This window comes from Gorilla gorilla, chromosome 1 (assembly GCF_029281585.2).
Source record: "Gorilla gorilla gorilla isolate KB3781 chromosome 1, NHGRI_mGorGor1-v2.1_pri, whole genome shotgun sequence".
Lineage (NCBI taxonomy): Eukaryota > Metazoa > Chordata > Mammalia > Primates > Hominidae > Gorilla > Gorilla gorilla.
In genome coordinates, this window is record NC_073224.2 from 13,879,658 (window position 1) to 13,898,382 (window position 18,725).

The window sequence follows — 18,725 nt, forward strand, 5'->3', positions numbered from 1 at the left end:
AGGATAAGAGGATTGGCTGTCACTTCACTTCCCCATCATTTTTTTTTTTTTTTTTGGGCCTTGTTAAAGTGTGCTTAATCTTTAAGACTCACTCAGGTGGTACCTGCTTCCCACAGAAAATACCCTGAGTTGGGTGTTCCTCCTCCCACTATAGGCAGAGTTTCTCCTTCTACCTCCTTCTCTGGATTATGTGCTCCTTGAAGGCATGGGTTTTGTCACAGTAACTTTTTCATACAACAGATAAGGATTGACAGGCCTGGGTCATAGCCTTTTTTGAAGCACGCTCTTCTGTTTAGTGTGAAGTTGCTTACCCCAGTCTAGATACTTGAACTATAAATAAGCTATTCAATGTGGCCATCTAGTGGCCAAAGTGAGAAAATAACTGTATTATTGGGTAGTTGTACATTGATAGACACACCTTGTATTAATATTTAAGCTCCAGAGTTGTATTGGTATTTAACCTCCAGAGCCGTGTCCACTCCCATGCCTTCCACCCACTTTCTACTACTTAAAGCAATTTTGCTCCAAGATATTCAACTATTCAGTAATAATAATAATACCCTACGCATTACCACTTTACTAAACATATTTATATTCTCATTTAATACGCCCACACACCCACACGATGAGACAGCATTTTGGTACTATTATCTCAGTTTTACTGGGGAGCAAATTGAGATTCTGGGATGTTAATTAATTTTCCCATGGTCACAGAGTAATTATGTGAAAAAAATGAAATTGATCTGAAGTCAGACGACTTATTCATTAGGTAATATGGAGAAAACTGGAATTGAATACAGGACTTTTGGCCTCAAACATATGTCTCTATTATTGAATTTATCACATTGTTTTATAGTAGTTTACTTCTCTGTTTGTAATTCATCTTTTTTTTTATTGTCTAGCACAGTGCCTGACACACAGTATGTGTATGACATGTGTTTGTTGATAAATATTGCAAATGAGTGTATAATCATTAAGTTATATCAGAAAGAACTATTTGACTCAAACTGATGCACAGAGTAGACATTTAAATATATATTTTCACTTCTGTGCTTTTATACATACTGTATCCTTGGCCTTGAAATATCCTCACTCTTGTCAACTTGATAAAATTCTCCTGTTCATCAATTCAAATGTTGCTTTCCCTTAAAACCTTCCCCAGTGTTTCCCCAGGCAGAGATAAGTACTTCCTCCATTGCATTCTCCAGCTCCCCGACACAGCTTTGTTTAACTCTTATCACATTCCTGTAATTATTTGTTTACACGTCTGTCTTCTCCAGACTGTGAGATCTTTGGCAGCAATTCAGGCAGAAGGAACAGCAGTATCAAAGCTGCCAGCTCTGAGTGAACATGCCGGGCAGTTTGCAGCCTGGGCATGGTGTGTATCCCGATGCAGCAAGCTGAGGCAAAGCCTAATGATATGCCAACGAGATTTGATTTTACAGACCGCTGTCTTCAAAACCGCTGGGGGGTACATAAGCCCTTTCCAATGGTTCCGATTTTGAAATGTTTATATTACACAATTCTTTAAACTTAAGACAAAAAATGTAGATGTCACAGTTTAAATATGGTTGTATACATAGCTTTTCAAAATTCTATTAGGGAAAACAGTAAGAAAAAGATGGACTATCCCTGCTGTGGACCATGGACAGCCATGGAAGGCAGATCAGCTTTGCGCCATCCCCCGTAGTGACTGACCTTCCCACCTCTTGGTCCTGGCTCCACACCCAGAGTCCAAGGCACGCTTGCAATAATTCAAGGAGGCTTCAGCTAGAAGTGCCCATTTCATTCCTTTCTGTTCCTTAACACCTATTCCATCTTTTATGACCCAAATTAAGCTTTATCTCTGAATGAAGCCAGTAGTCCACTGGGATTTACTTTTTCTGGTTTGTTTTTGCACCATAACTTTGACATATGATCACGTATCATCTTACATTGTTCTCTAATGTTGTGTGTGATATAAAAATACAGTATTGCAGTCTTCTTGAGGGTAGGACCACATGTCTCTGGTTTCTCCAAAAGACCTACTCAGCACAGTGATAGGCACATACCTGATCCATCTGCAGCTTTGCAGCGAAGGCACAGACATCACTTTACCACTGGTAGAATTTGTGGAGAGGTAGAAGTCACCCTTTAGTGGCGGCAGGTGGTATTAAGACAAAATCACAGGGTTTGGAGTAAGTCTTGGGTTCTCAAAACTGTCTCCACCACCTGTTGGTGGAGACATCAATTCCTTAACCCTTGGAGCCACAGACCTTCTTTCCAAAAGAGTGCATATCATATGTGGAGTGATGATCATGGGACCTGGTGTATAACCGGCACCCAGTTTGCAGCACTCATCATTCCCATCACTTTTCAGTGTTCACGGAAATGGATGCACCATTTGAAGTAGAATTTGGTTGTCTTCCTCATATCTGCTCATGTACCATGTAGTTTTTATTTCCGTTAATAAGGCTCAACATCAGTTAAAGGTCTAAAGTAGTTGTAAGACAGTCCTTTCATTCTCATCCTCCTGGTGGAGTGTTGTGGGAATCAAATAGAATACAGCAATTAATTCCAACTCAAGACCAAAATTTGTTAGTAAATAAAGCATTGATGGGAGAAGGGCTGCATATTTTGCAAGGAAGATGTAGATTAGATCATTTCAGTTGGGTTACCTTCGAAGACTAAGTCAGTCTGACTAATGCTGCCACTCAGTTATATGCTCATGCTATCAGGGAGGACTTAGGAAATACAAGGTTTGCTAGATCTGTACTAACATGTCATGGTACATAACAGCTGAAATCAGGCACCTGAAACTCATTGTGCTTGCTAAGACATAGGCTTGATCAAAAACGATATTAGTAAATGTTAAAGTCTCTTTGACCAAAATAACCAGAAGGAAAGTGTTACTAACCTCTTGCACCCTGACTTATCACAAGGCTTGGATTTTTCATACTTCAGCTCTGAGTGCAATGGGTCTTTTCCTGACAGCCTGCCAATAGCAGCTGCGTCCCTTTCTGTGTCCTTCCCACCATGCCTCACATTATCCTCTATCCCTGCACTCTCTATTCTTCATAGCACTGCACTGATTTGCTTGTTTGATTTGTTTTTTTATTGTCTCTCTTACCCACTGGACCTTAAGGCCATGAAGGTTGGTTTCACTCACCTCTTTATATTTATTTTCTAGCACAGTGACTGAAACATCACAAGCAATAAGTAATGACTAAATGAATGAATGAATATATGAACATGATATGCTCATACCAGCTTATTTTACCAGCTTATTGCTTTCACCATAAGAACTCATTTATTCCTCTCTAAGGTACATTGAAATTTACTAATTTACAACAGTGCAATTATTTGTACTGAGTTTTCTTGCCTATGAAAGACTAAATCGTATTCAATGTAAATTAACTAAAAGTTGAATGCCAAACTATGTTTTAACACATAAAGGCAGTTATAAAAGTAAATACCATTATACTTAATAAGAAAGTTTGTAAACTGCGTAAAACCAACAGTATTTCATTAGCGTCAACTTATGTCATTTTCTTTAGGTTTTTAGATATTTTTTTCTAGGAATCTAATCAGGTAAAGGATAATATCACTTTTTCTATAAAAATTTAATAAGGTAAAAATAGACTTCTGAATATGAAAGTCATCCACGTTGATACTTTCATTGTCCCAATAATCACTACTGTGATTTGAATTTAAATCCATTATTTGCTATTATTTGCTATTATATCATTACTTTCTTTCCTTTTCTTTTCCCTTCCTTCCTTTCTTCCTTCCTTCCCTGCTTTCTCTTTCTTTCTTCCTTCATTCCTTCCCTCCTTTCTCTTCCTCTTTCTTTCTTTCTCTTCCTTCCTTCCTTCCCTCCTTTCTTTCTTCCTTTCTTTTTCTTTCTTTCTTTCTTCTTTCTTCTTTCTTTCTTTCTTTTTCTTTTTCTTCCTTCCTTCCTTCCCTCCTTTCTCTCTTCCTTTCTTCCTTTCTTTCTTTCTTTCCTTCCTTCCTTCCTTCCTTCCTTCTTGCTCTCTGTCTGTCTGTCTTTTGATGGAGTCTTGCTCCATCGCCCAGGCTGGAGTGCAGTGGCACAATCTCAGCTCACTGCAACCTCTGTCTCCAAGGTTCAAGCAGTTCTCCTGTCTCAGCCTCCGAGTAGCTGGGATTACAGATGCATGCCACCATGCCTGTCTAATTTTTGTATTTTTAGTAGAGATGGGTTTTCACCACATTGGCCAGGCTGGTCTTGAACTCCTGACCTCAGGTGGTCTGCCCACCTCAGCCTCCCAAAGTGTTGGGATTATAGGTGTGAGCCACCACGCCCAGCCTTATACCAATTATTCTCTGAAGTATTTTCTTCCACTTGATTCCAAAACCCAATCTTCTTCCGGTCACTTGAGTATTTAGTAAATTTCGCTTATTAATTCAAAGAACATTTTTTGGATGCCATGTGTGTGAGACACTGGGAATAATACTGCTCCCCACCCTCCAGCTCCCACAGAAGAACAAACCTGTCATGGTATAAATGAATATTAACTATGTTATGCCAATTGCTTTCTGAGTCCAGCACCTCTGTATTTCATACTTATTAATTGCAGAATCGTGAAATGTTAAAATATGAAGGGATTTTCAATTTTATGAAAACAGAAAGGTCTAAGAGATTGTTTGACTTGCTGAAAGTTACAGAGCTGTTTCATGGGGAGCTGGGACTTGCCTCCAGGCCTCTTAACCTGTTTGCCGCCCACACCCTTTTCTCCCTGACTTCCCAGGAGACCAGTCTTATTTTCATTCTTCATTTGAACTGCTTTTCTTTCAGTCTCTCTGCGTGCACTCATTCAACAAATATTTATGCTGCAGGAAGCTCACGATTTTATTGTCTTCCCCACATCTGTTCATACACCTTGTGGTTTTTACTTCAGTTCATGTAATCACTCGCTATTCCTTAGGCAGGTTAGAAACCTCCAAGTTATTTTATTTATTTTATTTATTTATTTATTTATTTATTTTGAATCAGAGTCTTACTCTTGTTGCCCAGGCTGGAGTGCAATGGCACGAATTCGGCTCACTGCAACCTCCGCCTCCCTGGTTCATACAATTTTCCTGCCTCAGCCTCCCAAGTAGCCAGGATTACAGGCTTCTGCCACCACGCCCAGCTAATATTTTGTATTTTTAGTAGAGACAGGGTTTCGCCATGTTGGCCAGGCTGGTCTTAAACCCCTGACCTCAGGTGATCCACCCACCTCGGCCTCTCAAAGTGCTGAGATTACAGGTATAAGCCACCGTGCCCAGCCAAAAACCTCAAAGTTACTTTTAACTCCTCTCTCCCCTCACGCCTCACATTTGATAAGCAGATAGATTCTGTTGATACCAGTTGCTAAATGTTTCTGGAATCCAGACTTTGTTGTTCATGCCTTTTAATGTCATCCCAGTTGAGGTCCCATCATGTCTTGCCTGCTGTTGCAATAGCCTTCAAGATGGTTTCCATGGCCTCTGATCGTGTTTTAAATTCTCTACTACTGCTAGAATGAGCATTCACTACTGAAGAAAAAGGAGGAGGAGGAAAAGGGGAATCTAATTGTGTAAAAGGACAACAGAGTAACAGATTTATAATTTACTATTTCATAGAGGAAAAGGTTAAAAAACAAAAAAATTAAAATAACACAAACGTTAGCTAGAAATTAAAAGCCTTTGTCAATGTGTCTCTCTCTAAATTTCTCTTTCCATCTCCTGTGAGCCCTGACATCTTTGAATCATCGTTTATAGACCCCTCGGTGTCCTTTTACGTCTCCATGCTCTGGTACATATTTCTTCACTCTTCCTGGAATGCGTTTCTGCCTTGTGTGCAAATGCTTCCCTTTCTGTGTCTCCAATCCATTGTGTGGCAGTTGTAGCATTCACACATTGCATGGTCATTGTCAGTGTTTACACACGTACATTGCCTTCAGACATCTAGAGTTCTGTCTCTTAGTCACCATTGGCCATCCACTGCACAGTCCCTGGCACATAGTAGGTGCTTGTTAAGTGAGTACCTTACTCTCTGAAGGTGGCAGAGAAACATACAAACAGTATCATTAAAGCAGACTTGTTGCAAAATAGCGGTATATGTGAAGACCATGGAAGCCCAGAAGACCCCCCCTGACCCTTGTCAGCAATCCTTGCGTGTGAACAGTTTGTATGCTGACATCTGCTGGTAGTACGCAGGTTACGGCCGTCCTCTGCATCATTTTACTGCTACTTCATTCAGCTTGAGCTTTTGCAACCCCCTTTGACTTTACCTCTAATAGCTGAGTCAGAGAGCCAAGAGAAGGTAAACTAAAAGAGACACTTGCTCTAGTGACTCTCCCTTACTCGTTCTGGAATTTCTTTTCAGGAGAAAGTTTAATACAATAGGGGCATCTTTGGGGTGGGGCTGATTTAGGGCTTTTAATTTTTGTCTAATCTTTTTTTAATCTGCATGGCATTTTCCATTTTATTTTATTTTATTTTATTTTTGAGATAAGGTCTGGCTCTATTGCCCAGGCTGGTGTGCAGTGGCGCGATCTCAGCTCACTGCAACCTCGACCTCTCTGGGCTCAAGCAACCCTCCTGCCTCAGCCTCCTGAGTAGCTGGGACCACAGGCGTATGGCACCATATCTGGCTAATTTTTGTATTTTTTGTAAAGACAGGGCTTGCCACGTTGTCCAGGCTGGTCTTGAACTCCTAGGCTCAAGCAATCCTCCCACCTCAGCCTCCCAAAGTGTTAGGATTACAGGCGTGAGCCACTGACTGCCCTTCTGTGGTTCCTTTTATGGATAACTATTTTCAGTAGAATTTCCTTGGGACTATAGACACTATTACTCTTGGCTTTGAGAGCACTCTGTCGGTCTCAGATACTCTCTAAGGCATTTCCAGTGGAGAATGTATCACGTCTCTTATGCCTGGTTTCCCCCTGCACCATGCTATACTTTTCCACTTTCTCTTCTTGCAGGGATTGTTTCCATTGCCACCCTAACCGTGCTGGCCTATGAACGTTACATTCGCGTGGTCCATGCCAGAGTGATCAATTTTTCCTGGGCCTGGAGGGCCATTACCTACATCTGGCTCTACTCACTGGCGTGGGCAGGAGCACCTCTCCTGGGATGGAACAGGTACATCCTGGACGTACACGGACTAGGCTGCACTGTGGACTGGAAATCCAAGGATGCCAACGATTCCTCCTTTGTGCTTTTCTTATTTCTTGGCTGCCTGGTGGTGCCCCTGGGTGTCATAGCCCATTGCTATGGCCATATTCTATATTCCATTCGAATGGTGAGTTGAAGACTACAGATGCCCCCCTCCCAAACCACATCCAGGGTAGAAAATGTTGTCTGGAAAATAATGAAAGTCTTCCTGTGTCATCAGTAGTTGCCCAGAGGTAGAGCAGTTCTAGGGGACTTCCCATCTGGTTGAATTTTATGCTATGAGTCACTCTCTGGAAAGATCAATGCGGAATAGCATTTACTCTCTCTACATCCCTCTCTCAACCAAAAGAAGGAAAGAAAAAGCTTCTGACTGACAAAATCAGCAACCAAAAAACCCTACATTATCCAACACTCTTAAAATTTAAGAATTTAAAAAACGGAACTCCACACTTCCCATAACTTTGTTTATTCAGAGGTCATATGAATTTGACTAGAGAACAGCACAGATGTTTTGTTTGGCGATCACACCAGAGTCATAAAGGGTAAGAACTGACCACAAACAATTTCACGTTGGGTGCCAACAAGAACTTTCCAGTTTGAACTCAAACCCAGTGTGGAACAGGCTCCACTTCCCAGTCTCTAGCTTTGGCCATGGATGTTTCCTTCCTCATTCACTGATTCTTCCAACTCTATTCTCTTTTGTCTCTAGTCTCTTGCTCACTCCGTCAAACCCTTCTAACTTTCACCTTTTTAAAAAATCGGACTTAGCTACATGCATCACTTTAAGTCATTTGTTTCTACATTCTTTACACATGCCAACTTTGTTAAAGACAAAATCCCTAGATCAGTTCAATCATCTATTTTCTCTATGCCTGTAGTCAAACTGCAAGGAGGAGCTGGAAAAAAAACAAAACACATCTGTCTACACTTAGATGTCCTCTCAGCCTTGTTCTACCAACCTTTCTATCCCTGTATCTGTGGTCTACTGTCTCCACACTGTGACTATTACACAGACTCATTTCTCATTTTAATTTCTCACCCTAGTGTCTCCTCTCATTCTTATCAAATAAGCCTGCTTCTGATTTATCGGACCAAACAAAGCCATTATCAAGGGTTCCTTTGACTCCTTACCTCTCTTTACACAAACCACTGATTCTTAGGACTCTCTCTTCAGTTACAGGGCGACAGGAGAGGTCTCCCAGGACCAACTCGATTCTGTATTCTGATTGCTCCCCCACCCCCTTCCATGTCCCAGAGACACTTCTTAATAATTTTCTCTTTCCGTTGTATCTTCACACTCTGCCTTACCACTGGCCCTTTCCCTTTAGCATATTACCAGGCTATTTTTTTTTAAATCACAATCTACTGTCAGCTCCCTCTAGCTATCACTTTATTTTTCTCCTTTTTGTCACTGCTAACTCAAAGAACCATTGGTGACTCTTGGTGCCACAATGTCGCTCACTAAGCATTCATTTACCTGATATTTATTGAGCATATCAAATGTGCCAATTTCTTGCTGTTATAGACTGAATGTTTGTGTCCCTCTCAGATTCCTACGTGGAATCTCTAACCACCGATGTGACAGTATTTGGGGATGGGGCCCTGGGAGGTAATTAGGGTCAGAGGAGGTCATGAGGATGGGGCTCTGGTCTGATGGGATTAGGGGATTCGTGTCCTTGTAAGAAGAGACACCAGAAAGCTTGCTCTCTCTCTCTCTCTCTCTCTCTCTCTCTCTCTCTCTCTCTATCTCTCTCTCTCTGTCTCTCTTTCTGTCTTCCCACGAGTGCATAAATAAGAGAACATGGAAGCACACAGTGAGATAACGGTCAAGAGAGGAGGCCTCAGAATGATACCTACCTTGCCAGCTACTCTACCTGGGACTTCCCAGCCTCCAGAACTGTGAGAAATACATTTCTGTTGTAGTTCAGGGAGTTGGTAGTTTAGTAAGTTTATCTAGCATTCATTCCTCAACTTAAGGCAAACTTGTGACTCCTTCCTCTACCGCACTGCCACTAATACAGCCCTCATTTCAGGTCACTGATGAGCTCCCAGATATGTGATCCCATGGACACATTTTTATTCCTTTCTAGCATCCTCAGCGTTTGAGACTATTGCCAAATTCTACTTTCTTGTGGTGGTCTCCTGCCATCGATTCTAGGGCACTTTTCTCTGCTGTCTTTGTTGCTGACGCTCTGGCCCCATCTTCTTATCTCTTCCAAGGGCTTCTCTTCTTTGGGCCTCCCCAGCATCCTATGTTTAGCTCTTGTCCCATGCTACACACTGGCCTTGGGTGGTCTTTCATACTGCCAGGATTTCTCCTTCTGACACAAGCTTGATAACATCTCCATTTCCAGTTCAGGTCTTTCTTCCAGCCTCTAACAGATCCTCGTAGTCAATTGCCTTTTGAACACCTCCACTTGGATGGTCCACAGACTCATCAAATTTAACAAATATAAAGATTAATTTGTCATATTTTCCCTAAAATCTTCTGCTTGTCTATTTGCTTTCTCATTGAATAGTCTTCATTCCTAGATACCAAGACCAGAAATTAGGGAGTAATCTTTGACTATGTGTCATCCATGTCTCCCCCAACACACAACTATTGATCAGTTCTTATCCATGCCACTTACATGTTTTTTTGTTTTGTTTTGTTTCTGTTTGTTTGTTTTGTTTTGTTTTGTTTTTTTGAGACGAAGTTTTACTCTTATTGTCCAGGCTGGAGTGCAATGGCAGAATCTCGGCTCACTGCAACCTCCGCCTCACAGGTTCAAGCAATTCTCCTGCCTCAGTCTCCTGAGTAGCTGGGATTACAGGTGCCCACCACCATGCCTGGCTAATTTTTAAAACATTTTTAGTAGAGATGGGGTTTCACTATGTTGGCCAGGCTGGTTTCGAACTCCTGACCTCATGATCTGCCCGCCTTGGCCTCCCAAAGTGCTAGGATTACAGGTGTGAGCCACTGCGCCTAGCCCTATATTTTTTGGTATATCCATTTTTTCCTCTCCCACTGCCACAGACTCAGTTAAAAAAAAAAAAAAAACTTAGTTCTCCTTTTTAAAATTTTTGCTTTCGTCTATTCCATTCTTTGCACACTGCCATCAGAGTAGTTGTTCTCAAGTATTACCTTCAGAAGTTCCACTGTCTTTGTGACTAAAAATAAAGCCCCTGGGTGTGGCCGGCAGGTCCTGTGTGGCATCTCCTGTCTACCCGTCCAGCCTCATTTCTTGACACTCCCGTCTTCTTGCCACCTCATGATGCGGCCAATGGTAATATTTCTTGTTTTCAGAAACTGACTTTTTATTTTGCCTCTTGTCTTAGCACACTTTCTTTCTCTGGAACATTCTGTCTCTCCTCCTTACTTGACTAATTCCTCCTTCCCTCACAAGGCTAACAGCACGATTTTCTTGCTCTAACCCACCCTCAGAACCAGTTTCCCATCCTGTGTACTACCGTATCCTCCCTGTTTACCTCCCTCATGGCTTCTACCCGCTCAGTGTGCATCATCCTCACCAAATAGTGAATTCCTCAAGAGCAGAGACTGGGTCTTATGTATTTTCTCACCTGTGACTGGAACAGTGTCTGCATGTAGTAGGTAATCAGTGACTATTTTTGGAATGAGTTACAAGCAGAGGGCATAGAAAGGGGAAGACAGGATAAGGGGTGAAAGTGTGAAGAGATTTGACTTTAGCTGCTACCTAAACAGAGAGCTCACTGCAAGTAATTTGCCTCCGTTTCCTTATTCAGAGAGAGGTGACTCATAACAACGATGGAGAAATAGCTACACACTTGAGAATGAAGATTCACAGTGAAATTCTTTGAAAATCTACAGATGTCTTGGATTAAGCAGCACTAGGCACCAGCCATTTATACAGCCAGAGAACAATTTGATAGAGAATTCTGAAGAATTTGTTTTAGCTGGTTCATTCTTTAGGACAAATTTGTGCCTGTGCCAATCATTTCAAAATTGCTTCATCCATAGCAATTTTGAAAACTATCCTCAAATGATTGAATAAAGAGGGTAAGATATGAAATTGAGTTTTTTATTTGGAAAATATTTAATGAGCAAAATGAAGGAATAGAAAGTAATGAAAGAAAGAGGCCTGAAAAAGATAAATAAAAAATAATCATGAAAACTTCACATATATAAACTGAAATAATCTAAAACATTAGTCAATATCTTCTCCTTATCCCAAAGAGGAACTGGGGACGTAGAGACAAACATTTATTTAAATTAATTTCCCCAGCATGCATGTAATTCCAAGATGGATAAATGAGTGCTCTCCTTTGATAAATGGCGAGAGGGGATAAAGACTGACCTGCCCAGAAAATGGTACAGATAAAACGACTGGACCTAAATACTGGAGGTTTGGGAGGCAGATAACTGAGATGTGGTTATGTTGCTTGTTAATTGAAACTCTGAAGAGTTAATAATGATTCCAGATATCCTATAGTATCATAAATGTACATATACATACAAGTGTGTTAGTCTCATATCTAGTTCAAATATAAATAAGTATTTAACCTCAAAAACAACCCCACAAAGTCATACATGTGGAAATGGAACTCAAGTTCTGTTAATTCTAATAGGTTTTTTTGCTTTACCTCCTTTCTTCTTTACTCTTAGAGAAGGTTGTTGACTTGCTCAATATCACACTGTGAGCAAAAGTGGTGAATCTGGGATATAAACTTAGATCTTCTAATTCCAAATCTAGACCTTTTATCAAAACCCCACAGCCTTCCTATAAACTAGGGAAGCTCCCCCAAAATGATGTTTTGAAAACAGAAAAATATTCTATCCCATTAAATAAAACAGTTTCTTTTAAAATAGAATTGCACACACAGAATAGTAGTATTCGGTTGGTGCAAAAGTAATTGTGGTTTTTGCCATTAAAGGTAAACTTTTAAAGGTAACCTTTTTTAAAGGTAAATTATTTACCTTTCTGCACACCAAAAATATGTTCCTAAATAAAAATAGTTGTCTCTGAACATTGTAATAAGTTATATGAATTTTACTACAAAAATACAAATACTTTATATATTGATTTTTTAAAGTAATTGGCATACTGGTAAAGGAATATTATTTACCTTTAAATAAGGTTACCTTCAAAGGTTTACCTTTAATGGCAAAAACCACAATTACTTTTGCAACAAACTAATACCAGAAATTTAATACCCACTCTTCCCCACACATAGTCTCTCTACCCTAAAAAAATCAATGATTTAAATTTTTCCTATTTCTCTCTATTCTTTGCTAATCTGAATACATGATTTTGATAAGAATATAATTTCTTAAATATAATTTTGGATATCAGTAATTTGAGAATTTTAATTAAAATATATTTCTAAATACTCTAAGCACATGTTCTAAATGATTTCTTTGGAAATTCTTTCTCTTAATTTTTATGATAATGCTAGAACTAAAAGGTACACTTAGAGTTCATTGAAATGCAGTAAATTTCCAGGCATAAAGTAATCAATACTAAGTATTAACTATATGCTAACTACTTAAAAAATCAATATATAGAGTATTTGTATTTTTGTAGTATAATTCATATAACTTATTACAATGTTTAGAGAGAACTATTTTTATTTAGGAACATATTTTTGGTGTGCAGAAATATTCTTTGCCTGTGTATTATTATGACACATTTATAATAATAGGAGAAACAGCAAAAAGAAACTTATATTCAAGAAACTCAAAGAACTTTCAGACTGTACATCATTACTCCTCCATCCCTTTAATGGGAACAGACTGCGAGTAGACAGGCTGGTTTTAGAGGAAGGAGTTGTTTTACCAAGTGCTGTTCTCTGCAAGTGATCCCCTAATGAAGCCAATCACAAACAAATTTCTCCTGAAATTCTACTTTACAGTCATTAGCAGTGAATTGAAAAGCTGGTTTTCAGTAAGAATTGACTTGGGAATTAAGCGCTCATCAAGGCCAGCTGCAGGCTTAATCATGCAGAACACCTGACATGACATGGGTGTGCAGTCTGATTTGAGAACTCGAGGACTAACACTCTATAAGAGTTTCCAGGATCATGGGGGAATTCTTTCCATTTTATCGTGACTCTCTCAGGCTGTCTTTTAGAGACTTGAAGATCTAGGCAAAATAATTTTATTCTTATTAAGTAAATAAGAGAACGTTAAAAAAAACACTGAAGGATGTAGGAGGCTATGTAGCTCAACCACCCTATGTTGTAAGTGGGGAGACTGAGGCCCGGCAAGGTTAAAGCTGGACTCAGCTATGAGTCTCAGATCAGAAGTCAGCCTGCCAAGGTGCCATTCAGTTCTCTTTCCATTTAGGTGGGGCCAAGAATGGTGTCTGAATATCTGTTATAAAAACAACAAAAGAAACCCTTCTTTTGTTTTTTTAAGCCCTGTCCTTTCTTTCTCCTTTCTGCAGCTTCGTTGTGTGGAAGATCTTCAGACAATTCAAGTGATCAAGATTTTAAAATATGAAAAGAAACTGGCCAAAATGTGCTTTTTAATGATATTCACCTTCCTGGTCTGTTGGATGCCTTATATCGTCATCTGCTTCTTGGTGGTTAACGGTCATGGTCACCTGGTCACTCCAACAATATCTATTGTTTCGTACCTCTTTGCTAAATCGAACACTGTATACAATCCAGTGATTTATGTCTTCATGATCAGAAAGGTAAGCTTTGCAATTAATTGATTGTTTTCACCCTGGGGATAGAGTTGGAAATGACAGTGTAATACTGTTACAGAGGTGATTCAGAGTCGCTTCAATTAAAAAAAAAAAAACAAGAATTTTGTAGGAATTAAAGCGATCTGGAAGAAATGTAGAATATTTCCAAAGAAAATCATAACAATTCTAAGAACTACCCATAGGGATTCACACTTGTTAGGTAGAATTCTAGTAAAATTAATATTTAATTCATCAGAAAATAGTTTATGCCTAGTAATAACAGCTACAATGTTAATAATACATTTAAAATTCCTACTGTACCAAGCAAGTTACAAGCAAGTCACAAACAAGTTACAAGCCAGTTTACAAAACTCCACAAAATAGGCACTAATATTATTCCTTGTTTTATTTATGGGTTATGAATAAGTTCAGAGAAGTTAAATAACTTGCCCAATCCAGGAAGTATTGGTGCCAGGATTTGAACCTAGTTTGCTCAAATCCCCAAATCCAGTGCTTATAACTCCTCACTTGGGGTTATAGATACTTGTAGCAATTGGTCTGGGTTGTTATTCACATGCCACAGCAAATGTCTAGCCTAAATTAATTTGGTTCAAGAAACTTCCTGGGCCTGGTGTGGTGGCTCAAGCCAGTAAACCCAGCACTTTGGGATGCTGAGGCAGAAGGATTGCTTGAGCTAAGAGTTCAAGACCAACCTGGGCAACATAATGAGACACCCCTCTCTCTCAAAAAAAAAAAAAAATTAGCTGGGCATGGTGGCATGTGCCTTAGTCGCAGCTACTCAGGAGCCTGAGATGAAAGGATCTCTTGAGCCCAGGAGGTCAAGGCTGTAGTGACCCACTATCGCACCAGTGCATTCCAGCCTGGGCGACAGAGCGAGACCCTGTCTCAAAAAGAAGAGGAACTTCTTTATCATCTGTTTCTGTAGTTGAAAGGTTTTGACTTGATGGCTATGAGTCGTGGCTAGGAGAGCCCACAAAATGATTATTATAAAGCTGAGCCTCTAAGTTTCAGAGAATTTAAAAGTTAAAGATAATGCTTAATTACTCCATTGGAATTTTAAAGATAACAGGTCATAATAATAACAGGCAATAATAATCACTGTGACTTCTAATGCTCAAGAATGTGGAAGAAGAGGGCACTTTTGTAATAACCTTATTATGTTCAGTGCTAAATCTCTCTGCCTCTTCTTTTGCCTTTCCTTCTCTTTGAATATTATTGGCTTACACTCTCCATAAACTCACTTTCACCTGCCTTAATCTCCTCTCACTGACAGTGTTTCTTTCCCTTTTTTGTTGCCTTCAATTGGTCTATTTCCTTTAACCCAGAGATTTTAAACTTGGAGTCCATAGGACCTAAACATTCCTTGAGCTGGCCTCAGAAGAGCCACTGAAACCCTGGAAATTGTTCATAACAATTTTTTAGTATGCACACATATGAATTTTTCTAGTGAGATGGTTTATAACTTTAATTTTCTATCAGAGGTTAAGATATTTTAGGGACCACCCTCTCAACAGACAAAATTAAAATACATTAACTAACAATTATTTGTTGCACTCTTTCTCTCAGCCAATGGGCTATAAATTAGTGCTTCTAGAACTTTAATGTGCATACACCACACCTGGAAATCTTGTAATAAATGAATATTCTCCTTCAGTATGTATGGTTGCCCAATATTCTGCATGTCTAACAAGCTCCCACACGGTCCTGATGTTTCTGGTTCCTAAGGGCATACTTTGAACAGGAAGTCTAAAAGATACAAACAAAAACAAATAAATAAAAACAATGGTCCTTGTCCTCAAAGAGCTTACCATTTATACGGAAAAACGTTTTTTGGCATACATACTCTATTTAACCTTTATAGTAATGTATCTTTAACACTTAACCAAACAATGGTTTAGTGAATAAAGTCTCAAACAAATATTTTTATTTTTTAAATTTTTGAATCAGATAGAAAAAATAAATATTTTTAAATGTGAGTATAAACTAAATGCTAACTTGCATAAGATTGGAGCTCAAGACATTATCAGGCAGTGTTTGCTGTAAAACAAAACAAAACAAAAAACAAACAAAAAAGACAGAAATCAATGTAGCTATTTATTATATTTTTAATTGGTATTTCCTGATCTGAGAAAGTCCATATATTCAACATTTATTTCGCTCTAAATAATGGGATAACAATTACATTAACTTTTGATTTATGTTTTACTGGTCATGATGGACCGACTACTATAACAAGCAACCCCAACATTTCAGTGAATTAATACGGAGTTTATTGCTCATTTCAGGTCACAGTTCAGTCTAATAATGTATTGGGTGGAGGAGATGGGATCTGTCCTATGCAGTCATTTAGGAATCTAGGTTCCTTCCATTGTGTGATATTATGATCTTTAGGCATTGGCCTCCCAGGTTCTTGTAGAGAGGAATAGCAGAGAGGAGAAGCCGAAAGGAGGCCAAGAAATATTATTCGATGTTGTACCCAGGACACAGAGAAGAATAATATTTGTTGATGACATTAGTGCTGTCTGCTATAGTATTTTTTTCCCCAACTGATTAGTAATTTCGATAGAAAAAAAAAATTCTTCACCTAATTAAAGAGACATTAGCAAGTACACCAGGCTGTAAACTCTGCCAGGAAGAGCCTTATCTGTTTTTGACGCTTACAGTAAAAAGGCTGTAATTATAGCACAGTGGCTGTCACCTAGTAGATGCTCACTGAATATTTGTGGACTGACTTAATGTTCAAAATCTCTTAATAGTTGTACCTGCCCTCATAGAAAGTGTGTGCAGATTGAAGCTTGGAGGATTACAAGGTATTGAAATGGTCCTACATATTCTGGTTAATAAGAATTAGAATGAATAAAAGACATAAAGCTCTGGGGTGATTTAGGTAGATCTGAGCATGACCACATAACCCCACATCCACACCTGCTAACAAACAAAAAACAACTTAAATTCAGCTCAACTGATTTCCTTGAATGTTAATCCAGATTAGTGCCCAACTTTTACTTAATATTCCACTTTATTTTTTCTCTGCCCAGTTTCGAAGATCCCTTTTGCAGCTCCTGTGCCTCCGACTGCTGAGGTGCCAGAGGCCTGCTAAAGACCTACCAGCAGCTGGAAGTGAAATGCAGATCAGACCCATTGTGATGTCACAGAAAGATGGGGACAGGCCAAAGAAAAAAGTGACTTTCAACTCTTCTTCCATCATTTTTATCATCACCAGTGATGAATCACTGTCAGTTGACGACAGCGACAAAACCAATGGGTCCAAAGTTGATGTAATCCAAGTTCGTCCTTTGTAGGAATGAAGAACGGCAACGAAAGATGGGGCCTTAAATTGGATGCCACTTTTGGACTTTCATCATAAGAAGTGTCTGGAATACCCGTTCTATGTAATATCAACAGAACTTTGTGGTCCAGCAGGAAATCCGAATTGCCCATATGCTCTTGGGCCTCAGGAAGAGGTTGAACAAAAACAAATTCTTTTAATTCAACGGGTGCTTTACATAATGAAAAAACCACTTGTGGCACACGATGGGCATCTAACATTATCATCTTCTAATGTGTTGGAGATTTTCATTTCAAATATATTTTTTAAATTACTCTATTTTCCAAAACACGTAATGCATTTTTCTCGAAAATACCTTACTGTAAAAATAATTGTCACGTACACATGTGTGAAGTAGCTAGAACATACTGAATTTTTTTTGTACTGTTGGACTCTATTCAGTGTCATGTCCTATATCTGATCAAGTTATCAAGGAGATAATTCTAGAATGAAAAAGAAAATCCTCTTGTTGGAAACAAAAGACGTTTTATATGTGCAGTATGACAAAGAGGAGTTTCAGAGACAACTTTGAATCCTTGTCAGCCTGGAGACCAGCACCAGAGGAATCTACGAGGCAAACTCCCATATATTTGCTTCCCCCAAATTGCTGCCCCTACAGACTCAAAACTCTTTTTCTTTGTTTTGTTGTTTCTCTAAAAATTTACTGTTCTTTGTCGATGCTATATAAGCCAGGGAGTTCTAAGACGCCAGCTCTTTGAGATTTGCTCATTCCCCTGTATTTCCACCTGTATTTCCCACATATATATTATATATACCTGCTAATAAATTTATGTTTGTTTTTCTCTTGTCAATCTGTCTTTTGTTATAGGGGCCCCAGCCAAGGAACCTAAAGTGGGTAGAAGGAAAAATTATTTTTTCTTTCCCTACAAACTGAACATGGATTATTAGAACTCAAGGTTTTCATTGACAATATAGAAAAGAAACACTGAATCATTTTATTTTATTGCCCAATTTTTATTTCTTATATGACTCTAGTGTTTCATCTTCATAGTTAATCATGTTTGAAGGACTTCTCAGTGACTCAGCAGCCCGTTAAAGAAGGATGAACCAAAGAAAACATTTCACTAAATGTGCTTTTAAAAATCAAGTGTATTGCTGGTTCTGCTGCAGTATGTAGTCAAACAATAAATTAGTAAATTGCTTCTGAGGGTCTGAAATTGAATAAAGTAATGGCTTTGTATTTCTATAATAGTTGTCTCCCCTTGTTTCCTTTCCACTCTGGCACATGTAGACATTTAATTTATGAATAAAACCCTTTCCTGTCCTTCACTTAGTATGATATTAATAGCCTTTTTCTTATCTTTAGAGGGTAACTCTGGGCTGGCAGCGGTGGCTCACAACTCTAATCCCTGTACTTTGGGAGGCTGAGGTGGGCAGATCAAATGAGGCCAGGAGTTTGAGACTGGCCTGGGCAGCATGGCAAGACCCAGTCTCTACTGAAAAATACCATGGTAGCCCCAGCTATCTGGGAGGCTAAAGTGGGAGGATTGTTGAGCCCAGGAGGCAGAGGTTGCAGTAAACCCAGATCTCACCACTGCACTCCAGCCTGGTCAACAGAGTGA

The 18,725-nt window shown here is 39.2% G+C and overlaps 1 protein-coding gene across 1 annotated transcript in view; it reads left to right on the forward strand.

Moving 5' to 3' along the window:
• OPN3 (opsin 3) overlaps positions 1 to 17,943 on the forward strand; it is a 46,856-nt gene extending 28,913 nt beyond the window's left edge. Inside the window, exons 2-4 of the mRNA XM_031015533.3 lie at positions 6,951 to 7,270; positions 13,548 to 13,799; positions 16,853 to 17,943. Coding sequence (XP_030871393.1) covers positions 6,951 to 7,270; positions 13,548 to 13,799; positions 16,853 to 17,116 — 836 coding nt within the window. The 3' untranslated portion in view covers positions 17,117 to 17,943. The remainder of the gene's footprint in view (positions 1 to 6,950; positions 7,271 to 13,547; positions 13,800 to 16,852) is intronic.
• The last annotated feature ends 782 nt before the right edge of the window (positions 17,944 to 18,725 follow it).